The sequence below is a fragment of the Macaca fascicularis genome, chromosome 12, assembly GCF_037993035.2.
Source record: "Macaca fascicularis isolate 582-1 chromosome 12, T2T-MFA8v1.1".
Classification (NCBI taxonomy): domain Eukaryota; kingdom Metazoa; phylum Chordata; class Mammalia; order Primates; family Cercopithecidae; genus Macaca; species Macaca fascicularis.
In genome coordinates this window covers 70681252-70697221 of record NC_088386.1, presented here as the reverse complement: position 1 = coordinate 70697221, position 15970 = coordinate 70681252, and the positions used below count along the sequence as shown (strand labels likewise).

The 15970-nt window shown below is 33.3% G+C and overlaps 1 protein-coding gene across 11 annotated transcripts in view; it reads left to right on the top strand.

The window, feature by feature from the left end:
- Positions 1-15970, top strand: part of ATF2 (activating transcription factor 2) — a 91645-nt gene that overhangs the window by 31479 nt on the left and 44196 nt on the right. For 6 of the 11 annotated variants that reach the window (XR_010579929.2, XM_074009486.1, XM_045367288.3 and 3 more), the window contains 2 exons: positions 4744-4813; positions 13450-13546. Coding sequence is in view for 9 of the 11 variants with exons in the window: in XM_074009486.1 (XP_073865587.1) it covers positions 4744-4813; positions 13450-13546 (167 nt within the window). In the remaining 2 variants the exon portion in view is untranslated. The remainder of the gene's footprint in view (positions 1-4743; positions 4814-13449; positions 13547-15970) is intronic. The other 5 variants (XR_012421247.1, XM_074009490.1, XM_065525671.2 and 2 more) reach the window with 1 other exon arrangement.

Here is a 15970-nt window from a genome sequence, read left to right as displayed (position 1 = left end):
CTTTTTTAAAAAAAAAAAAAAGACGGGGTCTTGTTCTGTCACCCAGGCTGGACTGCAGTGGCACAATCACAGGTTACTGCAGCCTGGACTTCCTGGGCTCAAGAGATCCTCCTGCCTCAGCCTCCAGAGTAGTTGGGACTACAGACATGCACCGCCATGATGCTGCCATGAGTGACTGTTTCAAATTATTTGTAGAGATGGGGTCACGCCGTCTTTCCCAAGCTAGTCTTGAACTCCTGGGCTCAAGCCATCCTCCCACCTCAGCCTCCCAAAGTGCTGGGATTATAGTCATGAGCCACTGCACCCAGCTAAAGTGGCAATTTTCTAATTGTTTTATTCTTCTGCACTTGTTGAAATTCTATAAAGGACTTTTCCTTCATCAACTCTTTGGTTACTGGAAATACATTTTATGCACAAAAGACAGATTAAACACGCTGATCTTTTTTTTTTTTTTTTTTTTTTTACCAGTTTTCAGATAAGGGCATTTTCTTAGTTGTTGGGTTGCGTGACAAGTCCTTACTGGTTTGCTGTGTGCCAGGCTTTCTTTCAATCTCTTATTCCACCTCTACTTAGAGTCCTGTGATAATCACTCATTTTTTTAGGTATACAGTTGTTCCTCAATATCTGTGGGTGATTGAATCCAGGACCTCCTGAAGATACCAAAACCTGAGGATGCTCCAGTTTCTTATATAAAATGGTGTAGTATTTGCATATCACCTATGCACCTCCTCCTGTATACTTTAAATCATCTCTAGGTTACTTTATACCTAATACAATGCATATGCTATGTGAATAGTTGTTATACTATATTGTTTAGGTAATAACGACAGGAAAAAAAGTCTGTACATGTTTAGTACAGATGCAGTTTTTTCCCACATATTTTTGGTCCAAGATTGATTGAATCGATGGATGCAGAACTCATGGATACAGAGGGGTGACTGTACATATTCTTTGATTTTTAATTATTTTTTATACTATGTGTCCTTCTCAAAGCTTCTGTAAGGTTTCCTGGAACACACTGTATCCGGATGTAGTTACCTGTATAATTTTTGTCTTTTTCCTAGTATTAGGTTAGATACACTATTTGCTTCTTTTTTGCCTTTTATTGAGGTATAATTTAAATACAATGAAATGCACTATGTAGAGTAAAATCTGTTTGATCAATCTTTTCTTTTGTGGACCTTTTGTGTCCTGTTTAACCTTTGCCTACTCCAAAGATTCTTTCCTATTTTTCTTCTAGAAACTTATGCTTTGCCTTTCACTTTTAGGCCTATGATCTGCTGTGACTTAATTTTTAGTATAATGTGAGATAGAATTCATGGGGCATTTTTTAGTTTTGAATCCTTAATTGACATAACATTAAGGCTCTGAAAAGTCCTGTAAAATGAAGCCTACACATTCAACATTTCCCAAATTTATTTGGCTAAATATCTTTTTTCTATAATAGCTACCATGCTTTGGGAAACATTGATCTAAAGCACTGATAAACTGCTGTTGTCAGGGGAATATTACATAATTATTATTGGTTGAGTCAAGTACTCTTGCTATATAAAATTTCTAGAACCAATTATTGAAAAGACCATCTTTTTCCCACTTAACTGCAGTTGAGCATTTGTACAAATCATGTAACCTTATGTGTGGTTCCATTTCTGTACTCCTTTCTTTTCCATTTCTTTATATGTTTATCATTGGACTGATATCACAGTATCTTAATTACTGTAATTTTATAATGGGTCATGATATCTGATAATAAAAGTCCTCTAGCTTAGTTACGATTCTTCATGACTGCCTTGTTTATTCATTGTCTTTTGCATTTTGTTAAATTTTTTAATTTCCACACATACATAAAAGCTACCGGGAATTTTTGTTTGTTTGTTTTTAAGATAGAGTCTCACTCTTGCCCAAGCTGGAGTGCAGTGGTGCACTCTCAGCTCACTGCAACTTCCACCTCCCCAAGTTCAAGTGATTCTCATGCCTCAGCCTATCCCAAGTAGCTGGGACTACAGGTGCGTGCCACCACACCCAGCTAATTTTTGAATTTTTAGTAGAGACAGGGTTTTGCCATGTTGGCTAGGCTTGCCTCAAACTTCTGACCTTAAGTAATCCACCTGCCTCAGCCTGTCAGAGTGCTGGGATTACAGGCATGAGCCACTGCGCCTGGCTGACGAACAAAACTGATACAATAATTTTGGTTTATATCTATTTAAAGATACTGAATTCATTATTTAAAACCACCCAGAAGAGAACGCTCCAGGCTCAGATAGCTTCACTGGTGAATTATTCCAACATTTAAGGAAGAATTAGTACCTATCTTACGCAGATTTTTCTAGAGAGTAGAAAAGAATTAACATGACCCAACTCTTCTTATAAAGCCACTGCAACCTAGATACCTGGCAAGGTTATTTTTCACGCCATAGATGTAAACATCTTAAAATACTAGCAAAAGGGAGGATTTATTTAAGAAATTCTGGTTGGTTTGTCAATTAAACATTCAGTGTGATATACCACATTAAAACAATAAGAGGAAAAAAATAGTATCTGAATAGATGCAGAAAAAGCATTTGATAAAACTCAATGTCTACTCATCATTAAAACTCTCAGGAAACTAGAAATTGGAGGAAGCTTTCTTAATCTGATAAGGAGTATCTGAAAAAATCTGCAGCATCTGCTTTCTCCCTGAGATTTAAGTGTATTTTTAAGACTAGCATCTGCACAGTGCAGTAAAGCTAAGCACAATAAAATGAGGTATGCCTGTACCAGGAATTCTCATAATGTGAGAGGGGTCTGTGAAGTTAAAAACATTTTTATAATAATACTAAAATATTTACCTTTTTAAAATTCTCATTATCTCACAAGGATTTGATGCCATTTTCTAGAGGATACATGGTGATATCACAACAGGTGGAATACCAGAAGCACATATGAGAATTCAGCTGTATTACTGTGTTGAGCCAGATGTTAAAGATTTGCAAAAAATGGGAAATAATGCCTTTCTCACTGAATTTTTTGTTTTGAAAATATATTGTTTTTAAAAATGTGTTAACATACAATGAGTTGTTATTTTTTAATAGATTCATAAATTAATATTTTTAGAATTTCTCGGTTGTAATTTCTGATGTGGTCAGTGTTGATAGTACATAAACAAAAATGTTCTTTGGGAACCTAAATTTTTAAGAGCGTAGAGTATCCTGTTTGAGAACTTCAGGGCCATACTGTGCCCACTTATTATTTAGTAAGTTTTACTAGTGGTCAATTACAACCAATCTTGTTAGAATACTTTGCTCTTACTTAAAAATTTATATACCAGTATTCCTTAGTTTGTAAACATTTAAGAAGCATTAGAAGGATAATATGTTTTTTAGATATATCACAGATATCATGAGGAGATGTTCCAAATTTAGTTGTAAAATAGCTTATAATGCTCACAGATTGTGTAGGTCAAAAATTTTACAGGATACAAGAAAATGGCTTGTCTCTGCTTTTTGTCTCTGCCTGGTACTGGCACCAGCAGCAGGCATTTGCTACTAGTAAACTGTGATTCTCAGTATCTGCCTCAGTCTCAACTTTTCAGGGCAGCAGTTTGCCCTTTGACCTCATTTCTCTGATGGATATAAGAAGAGTTGATGATTTTCTGTTGGTTTAGCTTATTTCTCGTTATGAGGGTAGGAATGATGACTTTCAAGTTCTTTATGTGTTAGACTAGAAGCCAGAAGTCTAGACAGTGTTTCCCCAAGTGTCATCCTTGCACCCACCAGTGTGGTATCACGTTGTCCATAGGCTATTTGACAATTATAGCAATAAACATTTTGGATAAAGCAATAAAAATTTTGTTCACACATTTCACAAATTTTGTGTATGAGATTAATAATGGTGACTTCCTGGAAACCATTTCTATTCTCAGTGATCATTGCGTACATGCTTTAAACATGAAGCAGCGACTACTGTGAACCAGTATGGGTTTCCTAAAAATGAGGTATATCAAATCCTTGACAAAATTTTTGATATATTACAAGGAAACAGCATAAAATATTGACAAGACTTTTGAACTTGGACTCAGTATACCACTAATAAAAGGTTGGAAATCTAGGATTTAGAAAGAGATCAGAGTTAGAGATACAGATTTTGTTATATTAATTACTACCTTATCTCCTTTACTGGAAGGAGAGATTCCCTGAGGCTGGGATCTATTTCTCTTCTATTTTTGAATTTCTCTGAGTCTTCTATAGTGCTTCCAATATAGGAAAAGGTGTAAATTTAAGAAGGGATTTAAGAGTTTGGTTTTAGACATATTGATGTTTTGGTGGCATATTTAGGTAGAAATGTTTAGCCAATAGATAAAAATATTCCACTGGAATTTAGGACTGGATATAGAAATTTTGCCACATTATTTTCATAACAGTACAGTATGATCCTTGGAAGAATGCATAGTATTTGCTCATTTAATTTTGTTGAATAAATGAAATTTGTTCGTTTCACCGTAAGTGCTTTTACATTGCTGAGCAGAAAAGAGTTAGCCTGACAGAGCAGTGTTCCTACCCTTTTTCCTATAGTGCAGAATCTACATGTTACATATATTTTATCTACTCTCATAATAAGCAAGCGAAATAGAATTAAAATGTCAGAAAAGTGTTTTATTTTGCATTAAAATCGAAAATAAGCTTAATGAAAAATCTTGAGATTTATATTTTAAATTATTCTTTATTTTAAAATATGTACTCTAAAGTGTTTTCTGATTGATTATAGGCAATACAAGGACCTGTGGAATATGAGTGATGACAAACCCTTTCTATGCACTGCGCCTGGATGTGGCCAGGTAATACATAAATTACTTTAAATTATTTTGTATATTTCCACTTACTAAAACATCGATGATATGATATGTTATCACTAAAAGCATTTTCTTACAGTATTCTGTAAAATTTTGGAGTTAGGATGAAAAAAACCCAGAAAACTTTTGGGAAGAAATTCTTCTTTTTCTTCAATAGTGCAACTGAGTTTTAGAAAGTATAATCTAATATGGAGTGGGGGGGAACATTGTATCTTGTAATGGAAAAGTGGAAACCCTACCCAAAAGTCCAAGATATAAAAGTATAATTTGACCATTATTGGTTGAAAATTATTGATAAACTGCCTAATTAGAAATCGGATCTATATTATATGAGAATTATTTTACTTACTAAACTTTTATGAAATTAACTGATATTTACTTCTTAGAGTATCACTAATGTATTAATGTTGTTAAGCCTAACATCTTTAATATTGGGCATATGGCAGCAGTTTCAGAAAGTAATATTTTTTTAACAACCCACTAAATTATTAATCTATTCCTATTATACTTATCTTAAAATAACTATAGACACTAAGGAAGAATTAAAAAATAAATGTAATGTGTAGCGAAGTTACAAAGTACTTAAATATACAGACCATAAATTGTAAGTAAGCATTATTTCTTCTCATTTGTTTTCTTAGTTGATATTTTAAATTGAAATATAATGACCTACAATAAACTGTATATACTTAAAAATGTACCATTTGATAAATTTTAACACATATATACTCATAAAACCATCAGCACAATCAGGATAGTGAACATATACATCACCCCAAAAGTTTCCTCATGCCTATTTATAAATCCTCTTATCCCACCTAACTTTATCAATTACTGGTCTACCTTCTGGTACTGTAGATTTGTTTGCATTTTCCAGAATTTTATATAAATGGAATCATACAGTACATTTTTTCACTCCACATAATTTAATATTTCTCCATGTTATGTTACCAGTAGTTAATTCCTTTTCATTGAGATATAATATTTCATTATCTCACAACTTATCTGTTCATCTACTGATGGATATTGGGTTTTTTAGTTATTAATAAAGCTGATGTGAATACTTGTGTACAAGTCTTTTTATGGACACATGCTTTCGTTTCTCTTGGAAGAATACATGGGAGTATAATGATGGGATTATCTGATAGATATATGTTTGACTTTTTAGGAAATTGCCAGGCTGCTTTTTTCATGTGTTTGTTGACCATTTCTATCCCTTACATTTTGTGAAGTATCTTTTTAAATCTTTTGCTAATTTTAAAAAATTGGGTTGTCTTTTTATTATTGAGTTGCAGGAGTTCTTTATATATCCTGGATACCAGTCCTGTGTCAGAGGTTGCTTTTTCTGTGGTTTGCATCTTAATTTTCATAATAATATCTTTTGATGAACAGATGTTTCTAATTTTAATGAATCCTAATGTGTTAATATTTTTCCTCTTATGGTTGTTGCTTTCTGTGACTTGTCTGATAAATTTTTGCTTGCCTTTAGGTTATGAAGGTATTCTCCTTTGTTTTCCTCTAAAAGCTTTCTGTTTCATTTAGATTTCTCTTTAATCTTGAATTAATTTTTGTGTATGGTGTGAGATAGGGGTTGAAGCTAACTTCTTTTTTTTTTTTTGAGATGGAATTTCGCTCTTGTTGCCCAGGCTGGAGTGCAGTGGCATGATCTTAGCTCACCACAACCTCCGCCTCCTGGGTTCAAGCGATTCTTCTGCCTCAGCCTCCCAAGTAGCTTGGTTTACAGGCATGTGCCACCACGCCTGGCTAATTTTGTATTTTTAGTAGAGATGGAGTTTCTACATGTTGGTCAGGCTGGTCTCGAACTCCTGATCTTGGGTGATGCCCCTGCCTCGGCCTCCCAAAGTGCTAGGATTACAGGCGTGAGCCACCGTGCCCAGCCAGTTGAAGCTAACTTTTTAAAAACATGAGTTTAGATATCCCAGCATGATTTCCTGAAAAGATTTTTCTTTCCTCATTAAACTGCTTTGACTCCTTTAATGAAAATCAAATGATTGTGTAAGTATGGGTCTTTCTGGGATTTATATTCTGTTCCATTCATCATTCTGTCAACTTTTATGCCAGTACCACACCATTTTGATTACTGTAGCTTTACAGTTAGTGTTCCAGTCAGTTAGGGTAAATTCTCTAATTTAGTCTTCCTTTTTCAAGATTGTTTTGGTTAGTCTCTTAAGTTTTAGTCATTCTGGTGAAGGTGTTGTGGTATCTCATTGTAATTTTGATTTACATGATATTTAATGATGTATAGCCAGGTAAACATAGGAGTTAATCAAGATTAATGCTATTTTAGATAGGTTAACCAGGGAATGTGCCTCTGCTAAGGTGACATTTGAACAAAGACCCAAAGAAAATGCAGGAGCACACAGCTTGGATGTTTCTAGACTAAAGGAGCAGCAAATGTAAAGGCCCTAGGGAAGGAATGTGTATGGTGTGTTTAAGAACAAAAACACAACTACTGTGGCTGGAGCATATAATGATCAACAGAGAGAAGGTTAAGAGATGAGGTCAGAGGACATAGAAAAAAAGACATATCCTATGATAAGGTGTTTGGGTTTTATTCACTGAGCAGTGAAAAGCCACTGCTGAGTGGTCACAGGGAGACAAGAGGCTGACAGCAGTCCAGGTGAGAGATGATGGTGGTTTGGATTAGGTGGTAACAGTGGACACAGAGAGAAATAGACTAATTTGACATTTATTTTGGAGATATATTTGATATATTTTTTTTTCTGTAAAGTTAAGAGAGATAAAAACTACAATTCTCTTTGCACCTAGAATTCTGCATATGATTTTAGGTTTCACCGACGAAATTTACTCTTTGTGGTAAATCAGATTTACTTAAATTTTTTTTTTTTTTTTTTTCCTCGAGACAGGATCTCACTCTGTTACCTGGGCTGGAGTGCGGTAGCATGATCATAATACACTGAAGCCTCAACCTCTCGGGCTCAGGTGATCCTCCCACCTCAGCCTCCAGAGTAGCCGGGACCACAGGTGCTCGCCACCACACCTGACTAATTTTTTGCTTGTTTTTTTTGTTGTTGTTTTTTTTTGTTGTTGTTTTTATACAGGGTCTCCCAGTGTTGTCCAGGCTGTTCTCAAACTCCTGGGCTCAAGCCACGTGCCCACCTTGGCCTCCCAGTATGCTGGGATTATAGGTGTGAGCCACTGCGCCTGACCCACTTTACTTTTTGGATTTGGTACCAAGTTAAATGGAATGAGAGATGGTATTACTCAAATCATCCGTTTTGCTGGCTTGGAGTGAACAGACAACTTGATTCTGTAATCCCTGAATTACAGCTAATGCAGTGTGTTTCTAGGGCCAGCCTTTGGATGAAGACTAGTTTTGACATATTCTAGGTATCATTCTTAGAGACCCAAAAAAGGCCTTTCCTGATTCTCTTCTGCTTAAAATAGTTAGAACGGTTTTTGTGATTGACTTCTTACTAATACACATGCCATTTTAAATAAAAGCATTACAGTTAAACAGAAGAAAAACTGATTGCTGAACATTAGAATTTGTGTGTGTATGTGTATCATAAGAAATTGTTGTTAAAAGACCTCTCTAACATTAACTATGTGTGTGAAAAACAGTAAGAAGTTAGGTAATTATTTTTTTAGGTTTCCTACTATTAAAGGAGTTAACATTTCATACTTTCTGCCTCCACTTTCCCATCTCCTAATGTCTGATAATTACTATTTTTTCCATTGTCGAGGTTTGTAATTCATTTTGTCTTATCCATAATTCCCATATTTGCTTAGTTTTACTTCTGTATCAAAATAGTATAGATAGAAGGGTGAGAGCTAAGCTTTAGGGCACCTCCAGTGTTTAAAAGTCAGGAAAAGGAGGAGAATGTAGCACAGAAGATTAAGAAGCAGCAACCAATGAGGAAAATTGAATCCTGAAAGTTAGAAAAAATATTTCAAAGTAAGAGAAACAATGTAGTCATATCTTAAGTAGGATAAGATGAGAATTCAGTATTTACTATTGAATTTAGAGACTGTGATAAAAGTAGCTTTCAATGAAGGGGCAGTAACAACAGTGTAATTGGAGTAGGTCAAAGAGAGAATGGGAAGAACCAGAAATGGAGACATTATAGGACAGCTCTTTCTTGGAGGTATAGCTAAAGGGAAAGTGAGAATATGTAGCTTCAATGTAGGATTGAAGATGGTGGATCTTCTTTGTTTTGCATTTTAGGGTGGGAATATCACAGCATATTTGGCAATGCAGAAAATGGGACCATTGCAGGAGTGGGGTCCTTAAGTAGCTAGGAGAGGATGGGATCTATATATTTTTAAAACAAAATTGGGACCATACTGCACAGTTTTGTATTCTGTTAGTATTTGGATGACATTACACATATCATGAGCATTTTGTCTATTAATTGAAAGCATGGCTTTAAGTCACTGTTAGAGCAGGTCCCATGATTTACTGATTCCACTATTATGAACTTTTAATTTTGGTATTATAAGCAACATTGTATGAATATCCTTCTACATAACCCTTTGTATATGTCTCCACTTAGTTTCTTAAAATACATTTTGGAACTAGTGTTACTGGATTTAAATGTATACACACATTTCTAAGTTTCTTCATATATTTTGCCAAATTGTTTTTTAAAAGCTAAATCAATTTTTTATTCTCACTAATTGAATTCTCGCTAATAGTGATTCTTTTAAACATTAGCCATTTGATCCTGAGTATTATATTGGGGGGGCTGTGTTTGTACCCTAAGATACTTAAAATAATCTCTTTGTAAGTATTACTGATCAAAATATAACCTGCCTACTCATCCATTCATTAAATCTTGCTGAGAACAGAAATGGTGTGGTCTCTCTTTAGATTGAAATACTATTTCCTAGAAACTACTTAATAAGAATTGGTTTTAGAAGCATCATTTTGATGGTGACTGCCTTTTCACAAGATTGCCTTTTCACACTGTCTTTTTAAGTTTCTTGTTATTTTTTGTCACCAGTAGGCAATGACATTATTCTGAATTTGAGTTTCAGCTTTAACACAATGGTCCTAGTTAAATTTAAGGTTTCAAATAGATTTTTACACATTAAAATCTATTTTGGTGATAATACAGTATCAGAGAGAGACCTCTATAAATGATTACAAAGAGTTTTTAACTGTAGACTCTTGCTATTAAATCTTCTTGTATGCCTAAGTTACTCTTAGGTATTCCACATGCCTGTTCATTTCACTTGTTTTAAAGTGATGCTCCATGGAATTTAGTAAAAGAGACAGTGAGGTAATTTAGTGAAAGATTCATTTGTCTTTGTTAGTCTTCCATATAATTGGTAGTGTCTTTGCTTTTGGTGTCCCTGTCATTGAAAAGTATTTCTTTGGTAGAATGTTTACACATTATAAGCTGTTTTATAAAGGAGATAAAGATTCATTTTATATTTAGTCTAAAGCGTCAATGGAGATGTATGCGTGAGAGTGTGTGTGTGTGCATGAGAGAGACAGTGAATATGTCAGTGTAACTTCTTGCTGTTGTTGAATAGTCCTTAAACTAGTGAAAAAAGTAGTGAAACAAGCTATTGGCCCAATGGCTTGAAAACTTATTTGTGTCTATCTAATATATTTAAAAGGAATAATAATATATCATGGATATGAGTGTATGTATTAACTATAGAATGTCTGATTTTTTAGGAAGTTAATTCTGGTGAGAGTGGTCAAGCCTTAGTAACACAGATTTCCCAGATATCAAAACTTAAATTATTGTAGAAGCAACTGATTTACCTTCTTCCCATCTGACAGGTTACCCTTTCTTTTTAACCTTTTAAGAGAGATTGCTATCTGCTAGGGACCTATCAAAGAAAAAAAAATTTTTTTTCACTTTTTACATTGTTTATTGAGCTGTATACTCAAAGTCTTAGTCTTGTTTAACAAAATACTTGTGTTTTTGTGTATATCTACAGCGTTTTGCATGGGGGTTGTGCTTTGAAATGCCTGGAGGAATACAATTTATGAATTCAGTATGTTGGTGTTGCTAGTAATATATATATTTTTACAAAGCTTATTTTTAGAATAAACTTTAATTTGACTGGGAAGGCAATTCATATAGATTCTGTAAAAAAAAAATTTATCTTAGCTTGTAGCTACCTTATAAATAAATAAATAATGCATTTCTTTTATATTAAACTTCTGGTGAGTGCCTTTTCACAAGATTGCTTTTTCACACTGTCTTTTTAAGTTTCTTGTTAAAAATAATAAATTTTCTCAGATAACCAAGGTCAAATTCATCTGTATCAAGTGCCAGTGTATTTTGTCCTTTGCAGTGTTTTTGTATTTTGACAAATACCTTTGCGGTGTTGCTGTCACTGTATATAATTAATACTGTTATAGGATCAGTAATCCCTTTGTAAATTGCAGTTAGACAAATTTGATCTGTGGATCTTATATGAGAGTTTATAAATACATATTGGTTGCATTCTCCCTTTTAATATTCATATGATCCTAAATATTTGTTAGGTTCCTTCTGGCCACTTCCTTTCACTTAGGATTGAACTTAGAATTTCATATGTTTTGTACGAACACAGTGTTATTTATTCTACATGTAGTTCTTTGATTTGAATATTTGTGGTCAAACTAATCCAAGCAAAGAAAATTGGTAGAATAAAATTCCTTGGCAACAACATTCCAACTTCTTATCTATTAATTTGTTGACTTTGCAGTTTTAAAATCTGGGACCTGCACCAAAATGCATTCATTCACAAATGTTTAATGATTGCCTTTAGTGGAAAAGCCACATTATGAGGTTCTTTGGAACATAAAGTAAATCTTACTTTCAGATGCTTTTAATGTAGGATGTAAGACACATACATATAAAACAGCAATACAAAGAAAAAGTGTAAAATATTAATGTCAATACACTCTGCAGATATGTTCATTCTCTGAGAACTGTGTTATTCAGCAGTCTGTCAAAAGTACCACTGTTTCTTATTTCCCCAAAATTGGGAGAGATTCTTATAATGATAAAGTAATAGGAAGATAGTACCTGGGTGGGGAAAAGTTCGATTGTGGTCCTAGTGCCTATGGTTGGTGCCCAGTAAATGTCTGAAGAGTGAATGAGTAAGTCAAGTAATGGAAGTGTTGCATCTGAACACTCTCCTTCAGTGGTAATACAGGCAGGTTCTGAAGAGAGGTTATAAAATAGTAGTTTTCTGTTGGTGTGTGAAGTAATCCAAAGACTAAGTGATAAAATGTAGCCAGATTAAACTGAAGTTGAATTCACCTTAATGAACAGTGGTTTACGGTCTTTTTTAACCCCCTCAGACTGATCTTTAAGATTCGCCTGTTTTATTGTAATGAATTCGTTCTTTCAATTAGCATTTATTGAGCACTTACTGTATGTTAAGTTTGGGGGACCACAGTAGGAGCTCAGCCTACTTAAAAGGACAGACATAGGAAAATATGATAGGTGCTATAACCAAGGCATTGTGCAACACATAACTGGGGCACATATGAGATGGTTTTTATCTCTACAGGCAGAGGGATAGTAGGCTGGGCCAAAGATGTTAAAATGTTAAAAATGTTTCATTCTTTTACATTGTGTTTAAGGTAACCCTAAAGCTACTATTATTAGTTGCATGAAAGGATGTAGTGAATTGGGTAGAGGAAGGAGACCACAAGAAATGGAATTCATTTTGATGGTTTGGGCAAACCAAGTTCAAGTATATATATTTTAACATCCTCACTTGTAAGGTTATAAAGAATGAATTGAGATCTGTTAACTTAGCGTTTTAAAATTACTGCTTTGAAATAACAAAAAGCTCCCTATTTTCAGTTATAAATATTGCTTAATGAGCATCTTCAAAAAGGTTGATGTTCAGACATCAGAGAGAAACAGTGTATTTATTGTGTTATAATCATAAATGTTACCTTTGGCATGCAAAACTTATCCAAGTTAGAGGTAGGAAAATATATGATGGATAACTTTAAAAATAAAATGTTTTAAAAATAATTTTGCTCCATTTTTATGTAAGAACTCTCATGAAAAAATTATTTTGGATACTTTAAAAATTCTTATTTTAAAATGAGCTGCTTTGCTATTGTACTGGTTGCTATTTCTTTGCTGGATTAAAACAAAGGCATTCTTTTTTATGTGGTAACATGAAAATGAGATTTATTTCTTAATTTTGTCCAGGCGTAATACTTTTATAAGAAAATTCTCTTTTAAAAAGTGGTAAGTAACCTTAAGTCTAGGTAAATATTAATACTACAGTACTTGCTTGAAAAGTCATTGTACCATGGAGTATAGTTTCTACTATCATAGGACAGATTAATGGTGGTCTATTTTTAGTATCCAAATGAAATTTATGTAAAGTTTCTTTGCCTCCGATTTTAGTTTTAAATGCTCTCAAATGAGTTATGTGACCTAGCAGTGTGTCAGTATTGCTTATTCTTGAGTAATGGGTTTCTCTGTGATTGTTTGCAATCTAGTATGCTTATCTACTAACAACGGATTCTTTTATAGTTTAAAAACTGCTATTTCACTGTTAATGGTGGTTTTACATGTTGTGGAAATGAATTTCCTAATCATTTTACTTATTTGATCAAATTGAAAATCTTAACTATATTTTAAAACTTTTTGCCACAGCGTTTTACCAACGAGGATCATTTGGCTGTCCATAAACATAAACATGAGATGACACTGAAATTTGGTCCAGCACGTAATGACAGTGTCATTGTGGCTGGTTAGTATATGCTTTTATTAATAGCTTATATACATATTTCACCTGGAATGTGCACAATTTTTGTGTATTCTCTGTAAATAATATAGTCTGGTGATATTCCAATGACTTCATTATAGTAAATGTTGGCAACATGTATTTTACCCATTACATTTTCATGTTTCCTTCTGACCATTCATTTCACTTTTTCGTGTAGTTTTCAAATTTAGATTCCAATGTCGATTTTGTGAAAGTTCATTAGAATTCTGGGAACATTCATACCATCTACAAATTTTACATTTAACTAATAATTGAACTAACATGGTATTTAGTCAGCATTTCTTTTAGCTATCTTGTACAACTGACTTACAAGGCTGTGTGAAGATAGAAAATGACCAAGCTTCTCCTGTTGGAGAAAGAACAGTGAGCAGACTTGTTCATTAGAGTTGTTTATATTTCTTTTCAGACTAAACATTTGTATTAGTAAAATATTCTCAGTAAAGAGGCTCTAAATTCAGTCATTGCAGTTTTTGTGTGTTGATACTATGAAACATACAGTATCACCTAAGCAGATGATTATTTTTCACTGTATGTGAAAAGAGAAACCCAGTTCATACATTGGTTGATTGTCATTCTATGCTGTATTAGCTGCTCTTTTTTGGTATTGAAATATATACACACACACATCTATGTATATATACATACATGTCATGTATAATTTTGCTAATTTTTTGGTATATTTTATAAGTATTGTGATAAAACAAAACTGTATACATTTCAGATCTTTTATGTCATCACAGATTTACATATAAATATTCAAATTAACTCTAGATTTTTCTTTTCTCTTGTAAAGCTTGTTATATATCATGTAAGTCTGGAATTATACCCAAATACTATAATACTTTTAAATTATTCATCATTATAGAGCCCAAATTGTTCTATGCAATGTTTTGGATAGATAATAAAGCAAATATTTGGTGGTTTTCCCTCTACTTTCAGTATTGAAATTTTTGTAATGAAGAAATTAAAGGTAACAGAAAGTTAATTTATCAAAAACATATATGTAGGAAAAATGTAGGGGAACTTCCAACATATCCTAAGTTCCATAAGTAAAAAACAGAGAAGAGTGAGATATGCTCTTTTTTTTTTTTTTTTTTTTTTTTTTTTGGAGTATTTTACATTAGATACTAAGATCTAGAACAAAACGAACCAAACAAGCAAAATAGTAACAACCTGGAAAGATCACTGTCCTAGGCATGAAGCTCTTTGTTTCTCTGAAACTTTCTGCCTTAGCACAATCTCTCTCTGTGTGTAACTTTTTAGCTCAAATATGTTTTGAAATTGGTTTCTAGAAATTACTTTCCTGTCTGATCACGTTTAATGCAGTAGAAAAGTAGAGCACATTCAAACACAGTACTTGACCTTTTTTGTTTTCACTAACATATGTTGAGATGAATAGGTTAACATTACCATGTAAATAAAATGCATGATATGTGTGGTATAGTTTTGGTGATCGGTAGCCATATGCAATGTGCATGTTCAATGATTGTGCCTATGTTGACTTTTCTCAAGTCTGATAGTTCCAGTGATCATTGATAAAAGTGACTTATGCTTATGTATTTTATTTTTTTAAGATTTTTTTCCCTCCCTTTAATGTAATTTCAGAGCCTTCTAATGAACTTAGATAGACAAACCCTTGGGTATGAACAGGAGTCAAATTTAGATTTGACCTACTAATTTAGTCATGATGGACTTAAGCTAATATATGTACTTTACTTACTATAATGTGATTTTTGAGATCTTTTGGGAGGTGGGAATTAAAGGATAGGCTAGAAACTAGTAAAATTATGATATAATAGAGTCCTTCTAGTAATTCTGATATTACTAACAGTGCCTGAGACAGGCCTGCATTTTGTCTAGTTACGTATTACAAGTGGGTCATTTTAGTGTTAAATATATTTGTACATAGTAAAAATACTAGTACTCTAGGTATACATGTTGGGGGCAAAGATAAAATAGTAAGTAATGCCCTCTGTGGGGATATAATGGTTAACAAATATGTAAATTTTAATCTTACAAAAGAAATTATGAGTATTTTCTCTTAAACGAAGAGTCTTCCTTAGAAGAGTACTTTTATTTCACTTAGGCTAGATCCCTGCTATAGCCTGTAAAATTGGTGCTCTAAAATATATTAAATGTGAATAGAATTTGAATGTGCTACCAACTCTAATCAATATGAATAGACACCCTTGAAAATAATAACACTAAATAGGCAGAATTTATAAGTTTCTTTTCATTCAGTGTAAATCTTACCTGGCATTTTTTGTAGCCTATACATGAACACTGAGTACATATGTTAATGTACATGGTTAGGAGTACATATTCGAGTAAAGTTGAAATGTTTCATGTTGTAAGAAAATAGAGTGAACTATTTCTTTACTCCCTAGG